The 27,720-nt window shown below is 38.9% G+C and overlaps 2 protein-coding genes across 4 annotated transcripts in view; one reads left to right on the plus strand and one right to left on the minus strand.

The window, feature by feature from the left end:
* LOC310938926 (myosin phosphatase Rho interacting protein) overlaps positions 1-6,977 on the plus strand; it is a 39,162-nt gene extending 32,185 nt beyond the window's left edge. For 2 of the 3 annotated variants that reach the window (XM_083903565.1, XM_083903563.1), the window contains 6 exons: positions 1,988-2,147; positions 2,233-2,343; positions 2,447-2,533; positions 2,611-2,773; positions 2,892-2,977; positions 4,268-6,977. In XM_083903565.1, coding sequence (XP_083759691.1) covers positions 1,988-2,147; positions 2,233-2,343; positions 2,447-2,533; positions 2,611-2,773; positions 2,892-2,977; positions 4,268-4,333 — 673 coding nt within the window. In that variant the 3' untranslated portion in view covers positions 4,334-6,977. The remainder of the gene's footprint in view (positions 1-1,987; positions 2,148-2,232; positions 2,344-2,446; positions 2,534-2,610; positions 2,774-2,891; positions 2,978-4,267) is intronic. The other variant, XM_083903564.1, reaches the window with a different exon arrangement.
* A 16,365-nt stretch (positions 6,978-23,342) lies between these two features.
* On the minus strand, positions 23,343-25,714 carry prr35 (proline rich 35; the record flags this gene model as incomplete). Its single annotated transcript, XM_083903363.1, has 2 exons — positions 23,343-24,138; positions 24,324-25,714. 2 exons carry the CDS (start codon positions 25,712-25,714, stop codon positions 23,343-23,345), a joined length of 2,187 nt encoding a protein of 728 aa, XP_083759489.1.
* Between the last annotated feature and the right edge of the window lie 2,006 nt (positions 25,715-27,720).

Genomic DNA, 27,720 nt, shown 5'->3' on the forward strand with positions numbered 1-27,720 from the left:
TCGTGAAACACCTCCACAACGGACGTTCTTCTTCTTCTGCTGTTCAATGTACGCAACCGGATGTGCCCGGACTAGTGCCCGGACTAGTGCCCGGAGCAGGACGATCTGCTGTTCAGGAGAACCGTTGTTTACGTAACCGGACCGGGTTTTTTCAGAGATCTCGCTGAGCCCGAGATTACAATACAACACATCGTTCTCAGCAGTGGCTGAACTGTTTGTTTTTTGAACCTTCAGGGCTTCATAAACAAGGTAATGACGCAGATACACACTAAAAAACAGTGTTAATTTGAACTTCCGGTCTAGTTCCGCTTTAATATAAAACTGCTCAGACTAGCAAAGGCAAAATAGGTCAAATAAAAAAGGTAAAAATAATCAAAAGCACAGACATAATCAAGCCACAAACTTTATTTTAACAATAGTGTACTATCAGATCAAATGAAACAGCAAACGTCAAACCACACCAATTAAAAATAAATAAAGTTTAGTGCTATCCAACAAAAATAAACAACATTTTAACCGAACAGAAACTACAACTACAAATACACCATGCTGCTCCAAGTGAAAGAGACGGGTGATGACGATGTAAATGAGAGGCTTGCTCTGGGTGGCGCTGTAGAGCGAGTGTTTGTCCAATATCCAACTTCAAACCAACTTCACTGCGCTGCATAACAGATGCTTGCACACCGTGGTTTGTTTGTTGACATTCATTTTCTCATTCTCATCGTATACGCTGAATCCTAAATGATCTCACACAGTGGACTTATATGAAGACGGTGCCGCTTCAAGCTTCCTTTTTTCAGAGTCTCGTTCACTCGCCATTGTTATGTGTAGTGCTGATTGACTCTGAAGGCGGCATGAGCAGAGCTGTGCAGCACAGTGCTCATGTCTCTGCTCCTGAGAGGATCTAATCACACAGCATTGTGTGACGGACCGAAACGTACCGAAATACCGTTGTTTGCCGTTGCGAATTGAACCGAACCGGTTCGGTAAAATGCTGAATACCGTTGCATCCCTAAAACAAACAAGTGACCACTCTGTGAGCTTTAAAACCACTAGATTTGGAGTAATGCTGCTCATCATCAAGCTGACAAACATGTCCAAAATTAACAAAAAAAAAAAGCTTGGTCATTTCACTTTTTTGATTGATCTTTTCAAGCTATTGCCAGGGGAGTTCACACGATGCTGAAAAAGTCTTGCAACTCCACACAACTCTGTCCGTGTTTCTTCAGTGTAGCAGTTTTTAGATGTTATGACGGCCTGCACAATCCATTGCTGCACTCAGGAAGAACACGGCAACATAAAGCAAATAAAATAAAATGGCTTGAGTATGGCTGAACTGACCCTGAAATCTTTTAAAAGTGGATTCAGGACACATCGGCATGTAGACTAGCGAAGCTGGGATTCAAACCCACAACCTTCAAGTTGAAAGACAACTCACTCTACCACTGAGCTACCTTCACCTGTTTCCTCTGTAGAGTTTATATTATCCCTCAAATAATGCACACTGTATCTTAGACCAGTGAGTCTTAACATGGTGATTGACAGGAGTTTGGCAGGAGTTTGAGGTACTTGTGTGGTCATGAAATTCAGCTTTGCAAACTGTTTACATTACTTTTGTTTTGTTACTACATCTATCAAACAGTTTGATGGCATGATATTTTCATTGTCCAGATTCATCCTTAGTAAAGCTGAGCGAAGAGCAGCATATTGTGTGGTGGCTTATTCTTCTTCTTCTTTGGATGGTGTGGTTTCTTTCATGAACTCAAGGAAATCCAGCTGCATCAATTATGTTGCTCAACTTAATTGCAAAAAGAATACATTTTTATTCATTTATGTATCTTGAATTATTTTTTTGCTCAGGGATATAATTTCATAATGGCTATTTAGAAAAGTCCCTAACAAGATGAAAAGTCCATTCTCTTTTGTGGTTGAGATACATCAAAAGCTGCTCTCTGATATCTGCTCTTTTGATTCCATGATTGTGTAGAGATGAACTACAGTCCATCCAGAGAGAACTGGACATGTTGTCAGAGCAGTATTCTCAGAAATGTCTGGAGAATGCTCACCTTGCTCAGGCACTGGAGGCTGAAAGGCAGGCCCTCAGGCAGTGTCAGAGATATAACCAGGAACTGAATGCTGACAACCAGGTTTGAATGTTCACCCAGGCACATAATACAGTACATACAAACACATTCTGTCCAAAGTAATCCAGTATAAGTCTATTCTGTCCAGCAGGAATTAAATAATCGACTGACTGCAGAGATCACACAGATGCATTCATGTTTAACTGGGGAAACAACTTTGTCCTCACTTACCCAGGGCAAAGATGTGTATGAATTGGAGGTAGTGTGATCACACAACACGCACAGACATACAGTATACACACAGTATACACACAGTAATGATTTGGACTATGATCTTGTGCATTTCTGTTTACGTCATGAAGGTGTTGCTGCGCATTAAGGAGTCAGAGATCCAGTATCTGAAACAGGAAATCCACTCTTTGAAAGATGAATTACAGTCTGCTTTAACGGTAAGAAAACCCAAAAGGTAATGCCAATACCATGCCTTTAAACAGAAAATTAAACAAAATGATTTACATTTCACCAGGACAAGAAATATGCCACAGACAAATATAAGGACATGTATACAGAGCTCAGTGTTGTGAAAGCAAAAGCTGAGTTTGACATCAGCAAACTTAAGGAGAAATTACTGATAGCCACAGAAGCTTTAGATGGAAGGAGTGTCGATGAAGCCATGACATCTGGATATGGTATACAGCAAGTTCATTTCTTAATAATTAAATTATTGGACTAAAGTTAAATTAATTTTATTTGTTCACCAATTTGTGTCAGAAATGAGACCAATAATTACAATGTCCCCTTTTTTAGACATCATGAAGTCAAAAAGTAATCCAGATTTTATTAAAAAAGATAAAGCAACAACCTCCAAACAATTGAGAAGAATAAGGTCGAAGGTAAGTGTTCATTTGAACACATTTTTTTCTTTTTCTTTTTTGTATGTATGTTTTTATGCACTGCATGCTTTGCAAGTGTGGTTTATGTTTATCTATTATGATCAATATCTTGTGTACTGCAGCACAAGACAAGACAATTCCAAGACAATTTTCCCCACAGGATACGGATAAAGAAACTCTGACCAGCATGCGTGTGTGTTTGTGTGTACCTGGTATTCCTTGCTTTGTGGAGACCCAAATCTGTTTACAGGATCACATTATGGGGACAAAAAATCAAGTCCCCATGGGTGAGGTTAAGGTTAACGTCAGGATTAGGCCAGTAGTAATCAGTTATGGTAAGAGTAAGTCTGCAGTTCCTCTGAACTCATGGAATCTTAGGATTTTTATCTAAATCAAAAACAAATGTGATGGTCAGTGTTTATACTGTGCTGGTGACAATAAGTATAAAATACTGCAGTGGGTCAGAAAGAGAATATCTCTGTGGAGGAGATCTTTAATGCACCCTGATGATGTGAGAGCTCCAAGTATCACTAGAGGGAGCATGTGTGCCATTGCTGTTTGATTTAGAGAACTTGATCATAAAATATGTTCAGTTTAAACAAAGGTTTAGCCACAAGTCAGCTTAGCATAGTATTTAGAGTGGAAAGGAAGAAAGTGGAGAAAGAGGTTTTTTTTTTTTTTTTTAAAAACAGGACCTTCCAGGACCTCTATTTCGCCTCTAAAGTTTTGCTTCATTCAGACTGATTCACATTTAATATGAATGCTCCTTGGGAGACCTGTTCCTGCTCACACCAAATATTTGGTCTATTGATGTAAATTGTAGTTCTGTAATATTTTGTAACATCCTTAAAGTTGAGTGTTTTTGAGTATTTTTTTTTTCTGTCTTAAGACAATTGGGTTGATTTATTGAGAGACATTTGTTTTTTGGTCCAAATGAATTAGTAGAAGTAGATTCCACAGATGACACAATCACATGACTTGGTCTTTCAGGATCTTTTGGATTTTTGAGGAATGAGACTTCTTATGATTCTTGTCTTGAATCTGTGAAAGAAACATGACTGAACCTATTCAGCTTTTTGTTGGTGTCCATGATGATATTCCTGCATAACCACTATTTTTGCTGTGTATCATGGATTGAATTAAATTTTCATTAAGAGAACAAATACCTATGTCAACAACGGGTGGCTGATATAAAACACAACTGTGGTGTATCAGTTTCTTGCCTTTGCATGATGATAGTTAAAAAATAAATGATAATAATAATAATACTTTATCTCTTTCTTTTAACAGAGTCTGAAGGAGGGACTAACTCTGCAGGAGTGCACGAAGCAAAACATTTTAATATCAACAATTTAAAATGTTGTCTTTTGTCTTTAGTGGCCTTCCTGGTGGTACAATCAAGAAGCATTTGCTCGTGGCTTATTATTATTTACTGAAGAAAAAGTTACAATGCTCAGTTTTGGCTTGCCGCTTCCATGTTGTTTCACTACATCTCTTTTAAATAGAGGATTCATTTGTTCAACCTGGAAATCTATATGCTGTAAAAGGGATTTATTGGAGCATTTCTATTAATGCTCTGAAATTGCCAAACAAACAACAGCACAGAATGAATAATGTATATTTCACAATATGAATTGTATGCTGTATTTCTTGGTACATTTTCCATATCTATTCATTTCTTATGTGTTTAACCTTGCACCTTTGCAGTTGTACATACAGTGGCATGCAAAAGTTTGGGCACCCCTGTAAATGTTCATGATTTTCCTTTATAAACCATTGGCTGTTTGGATTATACATTTCAGTTAAATATATCATATAGGAGACAAACACAGTGATATTTGATAAGTGAAATAAAGTATATATGATTTACAGAAAGTGTGCAAGAATTATTTAAACAAAATCATGTGCATAAATGTAGGCACACTTGTCATTTTATTGATGTCAATATCTTTGGCACTAATTATTGTAACTCAAAATTGGTTTGGTAGCCTCAGTGACCCTTGACCTCCATACACAGGTGAATCCAATCATCCATCCATTATCTACCGCTTTTCCTCCACCAGAGGGTCACGGGGGGTGCTGTGCCTATCTCAGCAGACATTGGGCGATAGGAGGGGTACACTCTGGACAGTTCTGTTTCAACTGTGAGGAACATTGTGAGGAATTGGAAGACCACAGGCACAGTTCTAGTTAAGGCCCGAAGTGGCAGACCAAGAAAAATCTCAGATAAGCAGAGGCGAAGGATGGTGAGAACAGTCACAGTCAATCCACAGACCAGCTGCAAAGACCTACAACATCATCTTGCTGCAGATGGTGTCACTGTGCATCGTTCAACTATTCAGTGCACTTTACACAAGGAGATGCTGTATGGAAGAGTAATGCAGAAAAACCCTTTTCTCTGCACCCACCACAAACAGAGTTGCTTGAGGTATTTGGACATTTGGAATAAGGTGCTGTGGACTGATGAAACTAAAATAGAGTTATTTGGGCAAAACAAGGGGTGTTATGCATGGTGGAAAATATACACCGTATTCCAAGAAAAACACTTGCTCCCTACAGTAAAATTTGGTGGCGGTTCCATCATGCTGTGGGGCTGTGTGGCCAGTGCAGGGACTGGGAATCTTGTTAAAGTTGGTGTCACATGGATTCCACTCAATATCAGCAGATTCTGGAGAACAATGTCCAGGAATCAGTGACAAAGCTGAAGTTACGCTGGGGCTGGATCTTTCAACAAGACAACGACCCTAAACACTGCTCAAAATCTACTAAGGCATTCATGCAGAGGAACAAATACAACGTTCTGGAATGACCATCTCAGTCCCCAGACCTGAATATTATGAATATATTTGTGGAGTGATTTACTGTCCATGCTTGGAAACCATCAAACCTGACTGAACTGGAGATGTTTTGTAAAGAAGAATGGTCCAAAATACCTTCCGCCAGAATCCAGACTCTAATTGGAAGCTATAGGAAGCGTTTAGAGGCTTTATTTCACTTCTCAAATATCACTGTGTTTGTCTCCTATGTGATATATTTAACTGAACAAACAACCTCAAACAACCAATGATTTATAAAGGAAAATCCTGAAAATTTACAGGGGTGCCCACACTTTTGCATACCACTGTAACTACTGGATATATATAAGTATGGTATGGAGTGTGTTTTGCTGTTAAATGTTGCATCTGCTATATTACTGTGCTATTGTTTGAGTGGAAGTGGAAAACTGTGATGCTTAACTTCCTATCTGTGAGAGTTAAAAAGTGTCTGTGTTAGGAATTGGGATTTCATAAGCTCAAACTGGTGTAGTGGAATTGAGTTAATCATTGCAGTGCAGCCAATCATCTAATCCTCTATAAACTATTTAGTCAACACTTCCCACAGTCCGAAAAACATGCAAATTGGGGATGAGTTAAATTGGTCACTCTAAATTGACCGTAGTAGGTGTGAATGTGAGAGTTTCTGTATGTGATCCTGTGATGGACAGGCGAACTGTCCAGGGTGTACCCCGCCTATCACCCTCTGTCAGCTGAGATTGGCACAGCACTGCCCACGACCCTCAGGTGGAGGATAAAGCAGTAAGCAGATGGATGGATAAGGTTGTGTGGAATTTCTCGCTGTTAACTTTTAACACTGTAACTCCGACTCTTTAGGTGTGGTTATGTTTTACTGTAAATGTCAGGCTTGAAGCACTTGGTCCAGTTCCTCACCTATCACTAAAATCTTGTCCTCAACTGAGTGAATATAAACATTCATCAAACACATGCAGGTATGGATAAACACTGCATAATATTCAAGTCAAGCCTTGTGTGTGTTTAGACTTGTGTTTTGTTTTTAGCCTTTAAGAGCATATATTATATGCTCTTAAATGTTGAATATTCACTTTTGTTCATTTCTTTTGTACTGTTTCATTACTGTGTACTCCTTTAAAAGATCTAACATCATAGAATGTACTTTAAGCCTAAATAGAAAAAAGTTATGTTTTTTTAAACACATTTTGTATTAAAAGAGACTATTACTTTAATATATCAACAGTACTGAAAAAACATATTGTAAGCATATTCATTTAAAACAAATAAAACTCCCACTGACAGTGGTGACTCTAATCTGACCGTGGTGACAGTAGCCTCATTTCAACATTAATTCCAAAATGTATACCACTCAAGTTTATGGCTCCTTGCTTTAGATTACTGTGTAAAAGTACCCCATCCCAATATCATCAAATGTGCTGCAGTAGGTGCTCATAAACACAACTGACCCTTTTTCTTCTTCCAAAATAGGCCATAGTTAGAGAGCGTAGGGGAGGACACACTGTTGTTCTCAAGCAGGATCTAAGAGAAATCTGGACAACATCCAAATTAGTTTGGCCCATTTCTTGTCAGGTCAGTGATAGCAGCAGGTCATATCCCTTTTAGATTTTAGATAAAGATATATTTATATACCTCTAGGGGCAGTTTGAATGATTAAAATCGCACAAAGTAGCGTTGGTAATTTGAAATACACATGCCACGGAGCCTGTGTATTACCGGTACCGGTGATCCCTGTGGTTGTAAAAGGGTTTAACTAATTTTTTAATGCGATGATAATAATATAATTCATATAGTGTACAGTGTATATAAATATAGACGGTGGTCTGTGTACTAAGGCATATCAAACTGTAGGTCCTTGAAATGAAAGACTCTTGGCTAATGTTACACCTTGGGTATGATATCATATAGTTATGGTTAGGTTGAATAAAGACCTGTTGACGATATCAGCATACGCAATAGACGGAAGACTCACCGGGTTGTCATTGATCCAAGACGATGGAGCCAACTCGTATGGATCTGCACCACCAACAAACCGTAACTTTTCCAAACATCTTGCCCTTTCCTGCGGACCAAGTCCTTCCCTGTATGTCATTGCATCTGTAACGCATTTTGAGGAGCTTTTTTGTGGTTTTTGACATTTATCCATCGCAGTTTAAACCTCCGAGCAGCCTCCGAGTACCTCCAACATGGCGACTTCCAGTTTAATGACGCTGTGAAAAACCTCTATAGAGCAGCAAATGGCAGAGGGAGGGATTACACTCGGTCTTTCTTCAGGAGCTGCTGAGAAGGGGTAACTGGTTTACTGGTCATCCTCAGACAGGTGCCATGTTTTGTTTTCCCTGCCTCCTTTTTCAGGTGCCAGCCACAGCACAAGACTGGATTAAGACATGTAATGTCTTGAAATGTTCGGCCATGTCAATATCGCTGAACAGCTTGACGACGCCTACAGGATAGGGGATCGACGACACAATGAGGAGGTTGACAGAAATTAACACATTTTGTCTAAGATAATAGACTGTAACATTCTGTGGGGCATTTGAATTAGCACTAAGTGGCCATGTTGAAAGTGTACAGTCAGAAAATCCTGGCATTTTCAGAGGACTGGTGGACTTTGTTGGATCCCTGGAAACAGACTGCTACTGTATTTAAAGACAGTGCAAAATGAGCTCCTTGACTGCATGCTATCAGTTCTGAGGAATGAGATCATTAATGAGATCAGCAATGCTGTTAACTACCAGGCTGATGAAACCATGGATATTTCCACTCAGTGTCAGCTTGTGACTGTGCTCCGCTAGAATGATACGGACCACAATGTACAAGAGAATTTGTACCTCTACACAGTGCAACAGTTGCTTCTGTGAGAGGCCGTTTGAGAAATAATTCAGTCTTGTGCTCATGTTACATCATAATCTCTCACAAACACTATCATACTCATACTCTCTTACAAACTCAATCATACTCTCTCACAAACAATATCATAGTCACATACATTTATTATCATACTCTCTCACAAACACTATCATAGTCTCTCACAAACACTAATATAGTTGCGCACACTTACTATTATACTCTCTCACAAACACTATCATAATCTCTCACAAACACTATCATAGTCTCTTACAAACACTATCATAGTCTCTCACAAACACTATCATAGTCTCTCACAAACATTATCATAGTCTCTTACAAACACTATCATGGTCTCTCACAAACACTACTATAGTCACATACATTTACTATCATACTCTCTTTCACGCTATTATGGATGCAACAACAGATGCAAACTGGAAATTCAATCAAACTCTATCACACATACCAGTATACTCGCATACACTGCATATCATTCTCTCATACATTCACTATCATGTTGTTGCATCCATAGTAGCGTGAAAGAGAGTATGATAGTAAATGTAAGTGACTATATTAGTGTTTGTGAGAGACTATGATGTAAAATGTGAGCGCATTTCTCAAACGGCCTCTCATATGATTCCATCTCCAGATCACTCCTGGATAAGCTGGGCTCAATTGTCCCCAGTAACAAGAAGGTTAAACTGATATCTAATACTTATGATGGTGAGATGATGATGATGATGATGAGAGACCAGAGGTGGTGTGCAGAAGAAGGTGCAAGATGTGCACGAAAATGCACACTATGTCCACTGTTATGCCCACCAGCTGAACCTGGTCATGCAGCAGGCAACATCACAGATCATAAAAGTCAGGCAGTTCTTTTTTGATGTAGCTGTATTCTCTGGCTTTTTTTTCAAGATCTCCAACGAGAACCAGTGTGCTTGACAAGATAGTAGCATACAGACTTGGGACCTTCTACAGCCGTGCTGTGAATACGATGTATGGACACAAAGATAATGTTTACGTAAAGCAGTGTTTTGAGAACATCAGGGACCCAGGCGGGTTTGATCCTACCACTGTCAGAGATGCTGGAGGGTTTATGAAGCTACTGGAGGCTACTTCATCCTGGACCCATCGTATCATGCCTCATGTATACTCAACAAAAATATAAATGCACAAACTTGAAATGGTGAACAAAAATAGAATGTCATAATATTTGCTCAGATGGTAAAGTAAGTGTAAAAGGTAAAAAAAAAAACAGACTTAAAAAAAAAATTTACGGAAAAATTGGAATTCTAAAAGATTACAAACAGAAAAAATGGAATTTGGAAAAAAATAAAACGAAATTTTGAAAAAAAAAAAATGGATTTCATAGGGCCCCGCTGAGAGAACAATTATGAAAAAGGAGAAGTCGATCAGTCATATGTCATATATACAGTTTTTATTTTTCTTATTAAAGACTGTATATTATAGGCACATAGGTACAAGAAAACAGTTACACCATGCATTCATTCACTTATTTACTATATTTGTTGCCAGTGCACAGTGTGGACCCTGCTTAGGAGAAAAATAAAACTTCATGTATATATCTGTGTGACACACCTGGTGCAGACACTGTTGTGCTGGGGACCAGTCAGTTTTTTCACCAGACATTGTAGCTCAGAAGGAAGAGGTAAAGGTCTCTTCACTGTGGGTGATGTACAAACTATAAGGACAGATGACAAGAATGGTGAATGATTTTTCCAGTACAAACAACTTATTAACATGAATGTATTGAAGATGGAGAAAAAATATTAATTACCATCTTCTAGTGACTTGTGCTGTTCACGTTTGTTGTCAGCAGGTGGTCTGGACAGGGAGGCAGATGTTCCTGGAATAGACATTATGTCAGTAAGAAACACAACATAATTAATTGTGATAAAAGCACACATTACTGAAATATTACTTCACCTGCTATGGCTTATACATCCAAATGATTCTGTTGTTAACCTGAACAGATCATTTGGCTTTGAGTGTGATTTCATTGAGCTGTAATTTAATAACACAATCATGAATAAACACAAAAAATAATAGTAATAATATTATAATAATAATAATAATAATATAATAATAAAATAAATAAATAAATAGTGATATATATATTCAATAAAAAAACAAAAGAAAATAACAGGCACAATCACAATCAATTCAGTACATCAGTTCACCAGTTCAACCAAATCAGTTTGTCACTCCCTCCATAGTTCCGTATCCCTCCATTTTCCAAGAAATTATAAAAAACTTTCCAAATACTACAAAACCTATCGATCTTGTTTTTTGTGAAAAAACTTATATTTTCCAGTGCCAGATAGGAAGTCACTCCGTTCAACCATTCAGAAACGCCACAGATAGTTGTTTTTTTCCATGACCGAGCAATGCACCTTTTAGCCTACAAAAGGCACTTAACAATTAAAGATTTTTTTATCATTAGTTACCGCAAAATTAACAGGGTAGATATTTAGGATACATAACTTAGGATCAGTAGGCCTCACCCTGCCAAGAATTTGAACCAATAATGTTCAGTACTTCTCTCCAGAAGCGTGCAACCTGTGGACAGCTCCACATACAGTGAAACAGTGACCCCTTCTGATGGCTACATTTAATGCACGTGTTGGGAATATTGGGGTTAAAATTGTGTAGTTTCATAGAAGAAATGTATTGTCTACTCAGCCATTTATAATGTAACAGTATAGAATGTGTGTTAACAGATTGTGTTTTCACCAAAGAGCAGACTTCAGACCATTCTTCCCCGATACATTTTCATCTAAATCCACATTCCAAGCTCATAAAATATTATTTGAAGAATTATAGATCTGCCAACAAACAGATTATAAAGCACAGACACCTGTCCCCTAGCTCTTAAATATTTTAAAGCGATGTCTTCTAAAATAGACAAGGGAGGGAGGGCTAGGCTATTACACTGTTTAGATAGAACATCATCTCTGATGTGAAGATATTTAAAAATGTTTTTAGAAATGCCATATTTGAACTTCAAATGACATACATTCCTTTTCATTATACAAATCAGATATATTAGCTAGACCTTTGGAGGACCAAAGTTTAAAACCCGGGTCTGCCCTGCCTGGGTGAAAATCATCGTTGCCAAAAATGGATGAGAATTGGGAAGGCCTTTTTGTTGTACCCCAGTAAGCATTGGCATTATGCCAAATCACTATTGTATTTTCAATAACGAATTTTTGGTATTATTAAGAAGCTTTTTTTATCTGCCAAATAAATGTACAACTGTAATGGCATAATGATATTCTGGGATTCCTGGGATTTATTCAAAATAAAACATACCAGCCCTAATTTGCGCTGCACAAAAGTACCATAAGAAATTCAGAAATTGCCTACCTCTGTCATATGGCAAATATAACAAGGAAAGTCGTTTGTTATTCCAGATGAAATTTGTGAATGTTTTGTTCACCAATTTAAAGAAGGATGGAGCTGGAGAGAGTAGAACTGACTGGAAGAGGTATAAGAATTTACTTAAAATTGACATTTTAGGACGTTAATGCGTCCGATTAAGGATATGGGTAATTTGGTTCTATTTATCAATTGTGTGACGTTATGTACAAGGGGGTCATAATTAGCTGCAATAATTATGTCAATAGTAGGGGAAATTTACTTACCTAAATAAGTAAATCCCTGCTTTGACACAGTAAATGGTGAAGGGATTGGGGAACTATTTCTCTCATTTTCTGTCAGAAACATTATCACTGATTTACTATTGTTTGTTTTATATCCTGAAAGGGTACCAAATACTCTCAACAAAGTCAGCAGACTATAGGTAATGTTCTCTCCAATCTGGAACTAAATAAAATGACATCATGGGCGTACAATGAGATACGATGTTCTATGTCTCCGAATTTTATTCCTGTAATGTCAGCATGATTGCGAATTGCCATGGCAAGTGGCTCAATACCCAGGACGAAGAGTTAGGGAGAGAGGGGGCAACCCTGTCTTGTTCCTCTGTTAAGCCTAAATGGAGCTGACACAAGCCCATTAGTTAGTATTTAGTTAGTACAAAAGCTGGACCCATCTGAGAAAACCCACACCCACACCAAATCTACACAGGACATCAAAAAGGTATTGCCACTCTAACCTGTCGAAGGCCTTCTCTGCGTCCAGTGACAGGATAGAGAGGTCAGGGAGGCCAGACTTTTAAAATAGAATATTATCTATATTTGTCCCGTATTCATTAACCAAATGTACTTTTACTGAAAGAAGTTCACATTCAAGAATAAGGTACCAGCCCAATCGATCTTCGGTGACACATATGAGCTTAAAGGGCACAGTTTTGTGTATAAGAGTTATTACCCTGTTTGAGTTAGAACTAAAGGAGGCTGAAAACACCTGACCAGGCCATCTTCTCCTCACCCTTTTTACATCTTCTGTGGTCAAATGAGTCTCTTGGAGAAAAATTATTTAGGCTTTAAGCTGTCGGAGCATGTTCATAACCTGTTTAAGCTTGACAATCTTGTTTAGTCCTCTTAAATTCCAGGACGTGAACTGAAAATCAGAGGCCATAGCTAAAAACTTTCACCTCATTAATGCCATGACATTCAAAGTGGCTGCAAACATAAAAAATACAGTAAAAAGATCTCCGTACAATAGTATTGTAGGCAATAACAGCCAAGCAGACAAAGTTCAACCATGATAATGACACATTGAATCTTAAGCCAGTCAAAACAATACAAGACCGAAGTATATTGTTTTTGTGATCAAAAGTGTAGCCGGGTGAATGACCCCATATCTCAGAGAGGTCCGCCAAGGCCTCTTTTTTACTCGTGCTGCAGCATTTTGAATTAACTAAAGGTTTTAAACAGACTTGTTGGAACATCCTGATAATAAGGCATTACAGTAATCTAGTCTAGATGTGACAAAGACATGAACTAGTTTTTCAGTGAATCTGAATTTTTGTGAATCAAATAACACGGCCGGGTCAAAAATAACTCCAAGGTTCCTCACAGTGGAACTGGAAGCCATGGTGATGTCATCTAAAGTGACAATGTGGTCAGAGATTTTTTTTCTCAGAGAGAACAAAAACTAAGACATATATTTCTGGTGTATTGTAGGTACAAGAAACAAATATTGAATGAACAAGTAATGTTTTTTTATTTCAAACTCACCAGACATTCCTATAGTTGACTGGCTGACGCAGATTGCCATATTTAAAGTTTAAAAGAGACATGAAGAGATAAATTAAGGTACACAAAATGACCTTGTGACCTACCCTGAGTTTGCGTCTCAACCTGTCCTATGCGTCCCCTTGAGTATATTTTAGAAATAATTATAAATAGTAATGCAACAGGTGGATTATTTCAAGCCCCTCCCTTGCAGAGTAAATCTGCGCAGCTCTATCAAGCATCCGGATCTTTAATGCTGCATGCCTAAAAAGCAATGGCGTAGGCAGAAATAATTTTATGTGGGCCAGTACAAAAGTGGGTCAGCCATCTTTGCCCCCAAAAAAGAACTCTATTGCATGACACAATTAATCATTTTATTGAACACGTGAGAAGAAGTGCCAGTAAACCCAAACAGTTACAAACATTACAACATAAGCCTACATCAGACAGAATTCTCACATTTACTATGATGGCAACAGATTAACATTAACTATTAACAGAAAATTTGAACAGCACACTGCTTCAGCACCACGGTCAGCTCATGAGTAACAGAAAATGCGCAGGTAATACAAATTTGCTTGAAAATCAAAGCAAATAATGAAAACACTGTGGTGATGTATGAATAATGAAAGTATAACACATCTTTAATTTCTATTAAATTGAAGTCTGGATGAAATTTGACTTCTGTGCTAAAAAAAATGAGCTACTCAAAACAATGAAATTAAATTAAATTAAATTCCTTCACAAGAAGATATGAAGCAGTGAAAAATTTGTAAAAAACTGGCCTACCTTTGCTTCTTTCATGACCTAAAACTAAGAGCAAACGCCTGGGTTGAGCATTGAATACAGGGATGTTCTCATTGTAGTCCAAAGAGCCTTTTGAAACGACAGGAGGGCCAGCTTGTTGAGACGGGTTGTACTCATGGACGCTCTGAGGTCCGTTTTAATCCGACCTACGGTGGAGAACAGTCTCTCAACACCACAAGAAGTCATGGGAAGTGTGATTATGACTCAAAGTAGTTTGTTGATATTTGGAAAAATATCAGCTGCACAAATATCCAATACTTCCATGAGGGATGGAAATTCCAGTCCATTGGCTACTTTCGGACGCAGTTGCTCAATGAATTCCGTTAATTCAGCATCCTCAACTACTATGTTATATTGGTCACTCGGAGACTCCTTCTGGGCAAATCCAATCCAATCCAATCCACTTTATTTATAAAGCACGAGTTTAAACAAACAAACTGTTACCAAAGTGCTGCACAATACGTAAAACAAACATAAAATAAAAACTGAAATAAAATAGAAAGATAAAATCGAAAATGTGACACAACAAAACAAATACAGTCACATAAAAACACATAAAAACACATAAAAAACACATAAAAACACATAAAAACATAAAACACATAAAATCAACACTCTACGTAGTGTTAAAAGCCAAAGAAAAGAGGTGGGTTTTAAGAAGAATTTTAAAATGGGACAAAGAAGTGGCCTTTCTAATATGGAGCGGCAGCGCGTTCCAAAGACTCGGGGCTGCAATCGAAAAGGCTTGGTCCCCTCTGAGCTTGAGCCGAGCCTTAGGCACTGACAGGAGCAGCTGGTCAGCTGACCTGAGAGATCGGCTAGGCAAGTAGGGCTGCAGGAGCTCAGTGAGGTAAGGTGGGGCAAGTCCATTCAGGACTTTAAAAGCAAATAAAAGAATTTTAAAATGAATTCTAAAATGGAAGGGCAGCCAGTGAAGTGATGCTAAATGTCGTAGACTGTGGCAGAAATGTTGCTGCTGCCCTCATTAAGCCATACTGATCCTCCTGGAAACAACTATCTAGTTCTGTCAGCTGTCTGTCAAGGATATCATTCCAGATGTGTCTTAAGTCATCATCATTCTCACACTTGTTGCTTTTCCCAGACTTGTTGTGACCACATGTCCCGCGACTCCTTTCCAGGAGCCTTTGCCCTCTGGTACCAGCTGTGATTTAATTCTCTTCCATCAGTTCTTCTGTTAGCTTCATGACTTGTTCAAAATCACAGTTTGAATTATCTCTACACCGAGCAAAGCTCTCTTTTTTGTTCCTCGATTATGTGGATGCAGTCAGATTGTATAACCGCCTGTATGGGGGATCTCAGGTGGCAGCAATCGCTTCAGGGTGTCGGGTCAGGACACTGTTGTACAGTTCTGATGGGTGCGTTAATGAGAGGCAGAGTCCTTTAATAAAGTTCAAGCTGTTTATCGACGTTAGAGTGTGAATGTGTGTGTGGTTATTGCAATACAAGCACAACAATATCAAGTGATTAGAAATAATAAACAACTTAAACATAAGAGTACACTGGGCTAGTCACACAACAACTGAAATACAGCTCCAGGTTAACTGTAAATTCAAAATCAGCATCAATCCAACAAACTGAATGAGCATTAATATGCAGAATTGAATGCAACATAAAGGGAACATTCACTGTTAATGGTCAATTAGCATGAGTGTAGACAAAAGGGATTTGCAATGGAACAACTGAAACTTTGATTGTTGCTAGTTAGCAGTGAGCTACACTTCACTCATTAGCAGCCAATTATTCACACCACAAAACAGCTGGCGAAAAACCACTGCCAAGTCATCAAAAGCGACCCATGGGCAAACATAAACACTAACAGAGTGCAATACACAAGCAAAACATTGTAACTTACAGTTCCATCGACGCACACACACCGCAGAGATCGCACAGCCGATGCTTGCTCTGAGCTGCGCACAGTGCGCAGCATGTCTATGGTGCGTTCAAGGACCTCAGCAGGGTGGGAATTTCAGATCGGTTTATTTGGGTTAGGACCGTGGCTATTACTTTATATGTGTTACAGGAATCATGTTGTTTTTGTCTGATTTCCCTTATATAATTGTATAATTATTATTACGAAAAATAACAACGTGTTAAAGTAGTTTTATAACTCCCGATTATTTCACTCAACACGTTTATATTCAACTATAATTTGCGTGTTCATCACATTTAACAGTAACTTTATGAACCGATAGTGACGATAAGACAAACATCCTCCCCGGGAATCAGTGGTGAAGTGACCGCAGGTCTCAGTGCATCACACGGTCACAGCTCCACAGTCCACACCGTCATCAGTGTCACGATGTCCGGGACTGAACACAGTGATAAAGTGCAGCATGTCAGTCTCCTCTCCTCAATGAACCCACAAAACAGCTCGTTAATACATCGATAAAACGTTTGAAAATAAATGTTAATGAGCGCCGAAAAAACAACTAAAACCTGCTTTGTCATAATATTTTAAAAAAAATATAAACTAAACCCCCTCATTGTCTTCATTTATTCACATTTCTCATGAAGTTTTCATATCGTACGGTTCACTGACAGCAGCAAGAGTGTATGGCTGCAGACCGGAGCCCCTCGTTTCGAGCCCTCCCGTTGCGAGCCCTCCCGATTGGAGCGAATATCCACGCCCCCAAGGAAAATCATTTTCAAAATAAAAGCTCGCGTCGGGAACCGCTCGTCTGTTGCCATAAACATAAAATGACACTGGTAAATTGTATAAAATGTATTGTTCAACCTGAGATGTATGCTCCACACTTTAACCTGCCTGGATATGCCTCAGTAAAAGCCAAAGTGTGGCTGCAGTCTGGAGCCTCTCGTCTCGTGCCAACGAGCTGCAGCTTATTTTATAATTTCAAAATAAAAGCTCGCGTCCGGTATTGTTAATAATTGTGTTTTAACCAAAGGGTAAAAGTAATCATGCTAATACTTATTAGTATATACGTATACTAATACTTATAAAAATACCAGACGAAAAAATGGAATGGAAAAATATACAGAACATAAAATGAATAGTAAATAGTGCAAAAAAAAATGTATTGTATTGTATGTATTGTTCAACATCTATATCAGATAACCACATCATTGGAAGTAACATAAGAGTCGTGGGAAGTCATTCTTACACAGAATACAGAACACCGTTTGTGCGTAAAATATCATTAAAAAAAATCACATACTATTAGAGTTGGATTAAATTGCTTTATTTATTTTGTGTTTTTATACTGCCAGCCATTTTAAACGGCAGCCAATGAGTTCATTCCGGCAGAACTGGCTGCAGAATCCAGGGTGGGGATCTTCGGAGTAGATCCCCCGCAACTCCCCTTGCCTTCCTCTTCCAACATACCCTGTGGGTATGGCAAAAACAAAACAAAAGCATACTTGTGATCTACCATCTTATGACAATGTCTTTTTTTTTGCAAAAAAGTGACAAACAGCCACTCTGTTTCAAAGCATAGTATAAAATACAGAGGCTTGTATATGTCAGTAGGACATAGCGGGCAGTGAAAGTGCGAACAGCACACTGTGCACCTCGTCACCTGCGGTGGGCTGCTCCTCTTAAATACACTGGTGTGTAGCTTAAGGAAAATCATACAAACAAACCATCAAGTTATGCGACCATTAAACTAACTTTATCTGATATTCACTGACAAATGCTGATGCCGTTTCGAATGGCTAAGGAATCGCATGTTTCCTCAAATAAACAAATATATATGTAACTATATAGTCCAGAAATCTGCTAACTATATGGACATAAAAAACGTTACTTTAAGAGTTAACATGTTTTGAAATTAACTGCAGAAAACAAGCTCACAAACTTACCTGTGACTCCGTCATCCTCTCTGTCATCACGAAAGATTAACTTCTTCTTTCTTTTCTTTTGGTTGTCACTATTGCTTAGGTTAGTGGAATACCGCCACCTAACGGTAAATCTCCCTGAGATCTAATTCGCAAATTGTATTTTAGACTGCGTGTGCTTGCTGTACACTCTGGGTTGTACACGCCCAGGCCTGAGACTGGAGGGCTCGCAACGGGAGGGCTCGCAACTGGAGGCTCCGGGCTGCAGCCATACCCGTCTCGACAGCAGCGCTGTTCCTGAGACGCCACATGACCGCGCTTGGCTGTGCTCGTATACACAGCTGTGACGTCACTCTAAGAAATAAGATTTGTCTGGGCTTTTTATGGCCTTTAGGAATGTTTTTCTAACATGAAACTCCATGAACTAAAAATACATAATATAAAGATTTATAAAAGCCCGTGTCCATGTCTCGAGGTGTCCTGTAGACACTTTTACACGCGTCTCTTTTACTATTGCGGTCAATGGGAAAATTGCTTTTTGGACTCCATGGGATTTTTTTGTTGCAGTACCCACAGTGGCCACCATGCAAACATTGTCTTCAAGGCAGAGGGGGCAGAGCTCTATCCAGTTCATATTAGACATCCATGACAGTAGTTCAGAATAGCACAGGACAAAAAAACAACCTACACACAGAGTGCATAGTTGTAAGAAACTTAATCTGATTCTGTCTCTTTATCTCATGAGATCTCATCATTTTCTCAGTTCAACCATGAAAAAAATATCACCAAAAATCAAGGAAATACATTAAACACAATAAATGAATTATTATGAATCAAAACAATTAGTTCTAACCATAACTATAATCAACTACTCGTGAATTATATCAAAAACAATATTTATTTTAACAGACATATAGTTTAAGCATCTTCTTAACCTCAAGTTACAGTTTTTATACACAAAAGTGCAATTTCTTAACCAAAAAAATTAAATATACTACACCTAGAATGGTGCTGTTACCATTAGCAGTGGTTAGTAACACAAATAAGCAGTTTGAACTGCAGTGCACAAAAAATAAATAACCTGCATCTTCTCATTATAAAACCACATGGAACTTCAATTTAGCTTAGCAATTAGCATGATTAATCATAAACAATGGACTGAATAGCAATCCTCGCTAGCGGTTAGCATGTCGCGGTTACTAGTAGCATTAGCTTTTCAAGCTAGCGGTTTTTCTTTTATAAACAATAAACTACGATAGAAATGGCACAAAAGTTACAGAGAAACATTGAAAGGCATCATATGGTTTATTCTAAGCAACTTAAACCAAGTTCATGACACAATAAATAAATTTTTCCCGAACGGCTACCGAACTGGAAGCTAACTGTGTGCTTACTCACCGGAGCCTTGTGCATTTTACGCTCTCAAAGGGTTGTTTTCTCTCCTCGGTTCACGGCTTATCCTTATGTCTACCTTGTCCTTGTCTCGTCTCATTATCCCTGAGTGTCTGCACCTGTGGTGATTTCCTGAGTGTTTGCACCTGGCCATTTTTTTTATTTACCTTTCCTATACTCCCCTCTCCCCTTGTCATGTGCCAGTGCGTCTTCCATGTCTTGCCAGAGCTGTACAAGTATTGAATCACGTCATCGATAGTCCACGTTTCTTTGTGAGTTTTGATATTAGATCATCTAAGTTTTTCTCTAGTTGTAGATAGATTTATGTTGAGCTAACCATCTCCCGTTTTGTTATTCGTCATTGTAATTCCATGTTTGAACGTGAGTTTTTTTTTGTTTTTAGATTATCTTAGGGTTTTTCACGTCTAGCTGTAGATTGGTTGTGGTTTTGTTATTTGCCTGAAGAACAAATAAAGAGTTCTTAAAAGACTGTCAGACTCGTGCCCATGGATCCAAGCCGAGAGCGTAGCGTGACAGATTCTGAATCTGAAGAATAGGGATGGCTGGTTGGTAGAGGCAGTGGCCTGTCTTCTTCCTCAACTCTTGCTTACTTAAAGTAACACATTAATGAACTTTGTTTAGCCATTGCTGTGGTGATAATATTAGCTATATCAGCTAACAAGCTAGAAAGCAGCCAGTCTACACTGTCGGAACCACCTGTCGGACAACATCAGTTCCGTTTTAATCAGAAGACAAATTAAAACCATAAATACAATTTTGAATGTATTTCCTTTCCATACATGTTTTTATTTTTTTTGTAACATAATACATTTTTATCATACTTTGCTGGGTGGGCCAGTGCCGCCTAGGCCCATTGCTGGCTACGCACATGCTAAAAAGTATCATCCAAGAATTGTATACTGCATAATTAATCACATATTTCTAACCCTCATCAGGATACATTTTGGGGTTAGGATGAATAGCAGTGTGCAATTTTGCGAGCAATGGGGATGCATGATATTGGACTTTATGCTGATATCTGCCAATATATTGAGACGGCTTGAGCCAAAAACAATACACATACATAAACATGCTACAATGGTATGCAAAAGTTTGGGCACCCCTGTACATTTTCATGATTTTCCTTTATAAAACATTGGTTGTTTGAGTAAGAAATTTCAGTTAAATATATCATATAGGATACAAACACAGTGATAATTGAGAAGTTAAATTAAGTTTATATGATTTACAGAATGTGAGCAAGAATTATTTAAACAAAATTAGGCATGTGCATATGTTTAGACACCACAAAAGGAACATTTTGTGCATCCTCCTTTTGCAGAAATTATTGCTAAAGGTATTGAAATCAATAAAATGACAAGGGTGGCTAAATTTATGCACATGCCTAATTTTGTTTAAATAATTCTTGCACACTTTCTGTAAATCGTATAAACTTTATTTCACAATATCACTCTGTTTGTCTCCTATATGTTATATTTAACTGAAATTTCTTATCCAAACAACCAATGATTTATAAAGGAAAATCATGAACATTTAGTGGGGTGCCCAAACTTTTGCATAACACTGTATGTACATATACTGTATGTTTTTCCCTGTGCCCAAATGCAGAGGTTGTTTTGTCTCTTCTGTATTGAAATTAATATTTTGCCTACTCATCCCCAAGCACATGTGTATTGACGACTTGAGTGCATCACGTCATGCACCATCATAATGTGTTGCATTTTGATTGGCAACTAAAGTCACAGGTTATTTGATGACCACACTAGAGGGAGCCGATATTTAAAAAAGGCAAAAGTTGGTCATTCATCATGGATGTATTACAGAACTGGATAGAGCACTTAACCTTTGGTGCTGTTCATTCCTACGAAGCTGCTCACCCAGCACATACTTTACACAAAAAGTTTTCTGACTTTCAGATTTATTTCCAGGTTGTGCGGCCCATTGAGCATGCACAGTAGTGTTACTACCATCATGCCTCTTGGCTAGGTGAACAGAGGAATAGTCCAACCCCTCTCAAGGAGACTGGTTCCAGAGGCCAATCTGTGTGTCAAGGCGAGCCCGACCTCTCGACTGATCGTGCACCAGCTCAGATTCCTTCTCTGCCAGAGAAGGGATGTTCCACATCCCTAAGCCAGCTTCTGCAGCCGAGGGTCGGCCCACCAAGGTCCCCCGCCTTCGGCCACCACCCATCTCATAGTCCACTCTCCTTGGCACCTCCCACAATTGGTGAGCCCATGTGAAGGGGGACCCACTGCATGGGCAGTGCAGTGTTTAAAGAAGACAAGCTTAAGGAACTTTCAAGAAATGTGCTAAAGAGAGAGGCAAGAGTGCACGGTCACACGTGATGTGTGGCTCCATAGAAATAATAGCTCTGTTAAATTCAGTAGAGCACAGCAAGATTAATAGTTTTCGATTGAATGTTGAAAGTAGATATGCGTTCTATAACCTTGCTATTAAGAGCTGAAGAATGGCCCTGTGTGAGGGTCTGATCAGCTCAGGCTGTTCATTAGCACACATTGCATCTCTTCCCACCCCAGAAAATGTTATAAAGAGAAAAGAATAGCTTCCAAAAAAGTAATATACAAAGTAAATCAATTGTATTCAAGTTGCATGTTTATAAATGTATGTATATAGTTTTATTTATTTATTTATTTATTTATTTATTTATAATTATGACAGATTTGGTCTTTGATAGGCAGCTGTTTTCTGGACTATCTGAATTCTGGAGGGTGGAGTTTGATAGACAAAGGTATTGGTACCTCAAGGTCTAAGCTCAGGGAGCTACTTCACTTTTACCATTGTCACCCAGCTATTTCAGGCTAAACAGGACAGTCAGGAGCTGCCACGTGGAAACTGTTATGTCTCTTAACTAGACTCTAAATGATAATAATGACCATCATCTCAAGAAAAAGGACAAAATAGCAAGGTGATGAATTCTTGTTCAAACAAAAATGTTTTCACTTTACACAATATAATCAAAAATCACTATTATTATATATTATTATAATTGTCCACTGTTCTCATTTGATTTAAAAAAAAAAAAAAAAAAAAACAATAAACAGAAACACTTCTTACTCTGTTTGTTCAAAGAATATCATGTATAACACATTTTATTTTAATTTAAAGTGAAATGAGAGCATGACAATGTCCACATACAATCCTTATAAAATATTTTACTTACATTTATTTTAATTACACCATTAACAATTCAATTAAAAGTATTGTCTTTCTTCATACTATTAATTGACTTCTTTGTTCAAATTATCCTGATTGAATTCACTACGTGCTAGTATCAAATGAAGAATACTGACATTCAGTTTGTAGATAATAAATCCATATGTTCATGTTTATTTATAATGTGGCAAATGTTTGAAACATTTGTCAAGGTAAATGGGGTGTGGCAGTCCATTCCAGCCACTGAAAATCAAAGGCATGCCAGTGATAATAAGCATAACTGCATTTGAGGACAATATAGAATCAATTAATTTACAGTCAGAAGAACAGAAGTTGTCAGTTGTCAGTAGCTGTCAAAGGGGTTGGAGGACACTGAGCTTCTAGATGCTGTATGGACAGGGGTTTAGTTGATGTTTTAGTGGAAGCAGGGATGTCAGTGAACACCACTGATCGGCCATCAGGACAGAGAAGGACGCTGGAGTCTGCCTCACACTTTGTGGTTCTGTTTGGCCATAAGGCCTCAGCTGGACTGATGGCAAGACCACCAGGAGAGAGAATATCTGTGTTTACCATGGATGCCTGACTCATTTTAATCAAAATGTCCAATGACTTTTTACGACTCTCTAATGAAGCCTTCATTGCCTTCTTTTTACTCTCATGCTCCTCTTCTTCTTTTCTCTCCTCCAGCTCTTCATTTTCATCCTCTGTCTCTGTGCCATTGTCCTTCAGACTGCTGTCCTGTCCAGCAAAGCGTATTGATTCCTTCTTGACTGATAGGTCAAGAGGCCCATCACTCTGGTGAGTTGTCCTCTCCAGCGCTTGGTTTATGTGGGACAATTCACTTCGGATTTTGCTCAGGTGATCCCAGAGGTGGTGCTGAGCAGAAAGATCCTCCTTTTCCAGGTTGGACATTTTCTGCTCAGCATCATGGTACTCCTCTAAGGCCTTGGACAGGTTGCTTAAGAGAGCTCCCACTGACTCTGAGGCACCATCTCCAATTGTCCGGACAGCAGTCAACTCGTGGCTATTGGGTCTTCCAATTGACACAGAGGATATTTCACTTTTGGGACTGGTGAGAGGATCACTGTACCACAGTTCAGTGGGCCAGGGCGGAAGCTGCACATCTGGTAAACTGGGAATATAGGACAAATATTTAAAAAAACAACAACAACAAAAAAACAGTACATGTTTAAACTAGAAACCTATTATGAGAAAAAATAATAATAATAACAATTTGGACAACCTGCACTTCAGAGAGGACAAGTAATGAGGACACATAAGAATAAGTAAAGCAAAATATCTAATAGAAAAAAATACCTGTTCTGGAAGGGAAGATTTTCTGCTGCCACATTAAGTGTAGATAGAGTCTCAATATTCTTCAGGACATCCAAAGAATAGCCCATGGCTGGCTTCTTCTCCATGGGTGCCTCGTGGTTTCCCAGTGGAGGCCCTGTCCTCTTTAGATCCAAGCTTGCTTTGCCTTCCTTGGCTGTAACCTGCAGTTTATCACCGAGCCTGTAGGTCTGGTCAAGGGAGTTCCTCTGTGGTGACACCCAGTCAGTAGGGGAGCCAGCAGTCGTCCCTGGTCGCAAAGCTGGCACCTTCCACAGACTGACTTTAGGCTGGAAGGTAGATTGGGGATTGTTTCTTGATGATTTCAGAGTTTTGCTGGCTTCACTCTGGCAGGAGGCTGGTCTGAATGTGTGTTCACATAGGAATGGGTAGTACAGGCGAGGAGGGATTAGTGCTCTGTCTGTGTGCATGGTGGAAGCTGGGTGCATCAGTTGAGCTGCTGATGCCAGGAAGGGAAGCTGCGTGAGCTGTGCATGGGTCTGGGCGGTCACAACTGTGGCAGGAGTTGAAAGAACTGAGTTCATGTAGGAAGGGAGGCTGGGGCTGATGGGATACCCCACCCCAAGCACTGAGAGATTGAGCCCAGAGGGATCCTGGTAGTCAATTAGGTTTTGGGGAGGAGGGTAACAGGGAATAGAACTCACTCTGGGCAGTGATCCTTCTGATTTGGTTTTAGTGTGGCCAGATGTTAACCGTCGCCACTGTTCAGTGAGCAGCTCAGGGGCTGTTAGACAATTCTTGGATAGTTTATAATGTTTAAGCTGATCCTCTACTTCTAATGAATGTGCTCGTAACAGGTGGTCTTCTAGGGAGAGCATGTCAGACATCAGAAGTACTGATTCTGGTTGTTTGATGTTCTTGGCAGAGGGATCTGCAGTGTCTCCTGTGCTCCTATTGTTACTAAGACTTTCTGTTGCCAGCCTAGCAAAATCCCCTCGCTCACCTCGACCTCGGTTTTCTTCATTTTCTTGTCCCTGTTTTTCCCTGTCCTCTGTTTCCTCATCTAAGTTCCTCTGTTGCCCCTGTCTCTCTTCATTCTGTGTTGCCTGTAGTTCATCTTTTCCAGAAGCATGGAAATTGTGTGCCTGCTTAAAGGGTTGAAGCTGGTCTGAGTGCAGGATGTTGCCTTTTTTATAAGGCCAGTCAGACTCTATTAGCAGAGATAAAGAGTTCTTACATAGGCTATACTTCATATGGTTATATAGGTGCGATTTCTCCATGCACGTGAAGGGGCACTGGAAGCATTTGTAGTTGTATGGTTTGCCCCATGGTCGAGGAATATAGTGAGGCTTCTTAGGCTTGCGCTCCTTGTGTTTGTTGGCAGACGTCACTTTGCAAGTTTCATCCTTGGACATGATTGAGTCTTGGTATTAGATTTTTTGGCCTGTCTTTGAAGTAATTAATTCAAGGTCAGTCTAGACTATTTTGTGTGCCTGTACATCGCATTTAATGTGCATGGACTTTTTATCAATTCTCTTCGGGGAGAGGGTTGAAAAAGCATTTTCGTGTTAAAAGTGAAGCCAAATCTGTGAAACAAATAAGATAGTATTTTTGAGTGAAACTACAAAGCAACAACTGATAAAAAAAAAACAGATAAAACATTAGATATTTAATCTTCGTATCACATTGCATGTATCACATATTTTCCACTTCCTCAATTGAACTGATGAAAAAAAGACACCTTGAAGAAATGAAAAGCACTGTCTGAAATCAAAAATGTCTAAGATAAAGTTGTGAATGCACTGAAATATGGATCATTATATACGTGTATATATTATGAGAGCACATTTGTTGTGTGCTTAAGCGGAGGGTTTCCACTAACCTAACTGCATGGAGGCACATGCTGCTGTGTTCTCACTCTACCTGCCACTACTCATTAGTTCCAGTGCAGTGCAGGGCGCTTGCAAGGCCCAGGGCTGAAGAGCTCTTGGAGACATCACAGGGGATTGTGCACCTGTGCAGGGGGTCCTGACAACACTTTTAGGCCTACATGAGCTTAGTGGTTGGACCCTTGGAGGTCGGCTACAGGCAGTGGCCAGGCTTAGGATTGCATGGAAGCGGGTGGGGAAGAGAGAGAGTTGGGGGTTTGAGGCCTGGTTCCTAATGAGTGCCTGGCATCATACCTAGAGGGCATCATTAGTGCCAGGCCTGCTGGATCTGGGTCAGGACATGGTGCATAACTTCAACTAATCGCCTGTACTTATATTACAACATATTTCCATATTTTGGAAACATTCTGTCCCCAGAATATGACAACTTTCTGAAAACATCCCTGTCCCCAAGATGCCCATTGCTACACAAAACTCTTTCTCAACATAACTACATTATTTTGCAAAAGTCTGAGGCAACCATAAGAATTGTTGTTTTAGCAAAGCTATAATGACAAAACAGTATACTTATTTGGAACACATCTAGAAAATATGGTAAACAATTATGCAGTTTTAAAATAAATGTTTCCATGGACAAAATAATGCTTCTCCAAGTCACGTGTCATGTATGTAGTGTGACTCAAACAATAACATGACCCTGTCTCTACTACTGGAGTGAAACCTTATTGTAAAAGACTGTCTGTCCTACTATTTCATGTCAAGAAATATGAGGTGTGGATAAGGTCTATTATACCACATTTATTCAAGACATGCTTGAGAATCCTCTTAGTCATCATCATCACATAATAATTATCTTCCACATTATGGTTCCACATGCTGCTGGGATTAAGCAGTTTTCTACACACTTCACATTGTGGCTGTCTATCATTGACGTCGGAATACAAGAGTTTATTTATGCCAACATTTGTTTTACACAACATACACTGGAAGAAAAAAGTGGAGCTTTCACTGCGCACTGTGCAGATGCAATGCAGGAACATTTGCTATGATTCTGAAAAAATATTGATACAAAAACTAGCTTAACAAAATTATATTTTAATTATAATAACTCTGCTCACAATATTGTGACATCCATCCTCCAAAAACATTTCTTGACATGTCTTTCACACCCCACTTTTTAATATTTTTGTATTTACTCTGATCAGTGATTAACTTCTTGTAATTATTTTTTTATTAAATTAAAATATTCCTAAATTATTTATTGAATTATCACTTTTAACAACAATCCAGCATTTGTCTAATCAGAGAATTGGTTTCACGTATGAGGCCAATGTCTGAAATGCTTTACAAATGACAACTGACAATCTCCTCAATAAAAGCCTCAGCCTACAGATGAGGTGAATCAAATATAGAACGGCAGAATATTAACTCTCCCAACCGGACCATTGACATTGGCCTCTTCATGTTCAAATGTCCAAACTGTCTGTACAGTTTTCTTACTTAATATAAAAAAGAACTATTTTAGAGATGGT

This window comes from Microchirus variegatus, assembly GCF_963457635.1.
Source record: "Microchirus variegatus genome assembly, chromosome: 17".
NCBI classification, from domain to species: Eukaryota; Metazoa; Chordata; class Actinopteri; order Pleuronectiformes; family Soleidae; genus Microchirus; species Microchirus variegatus.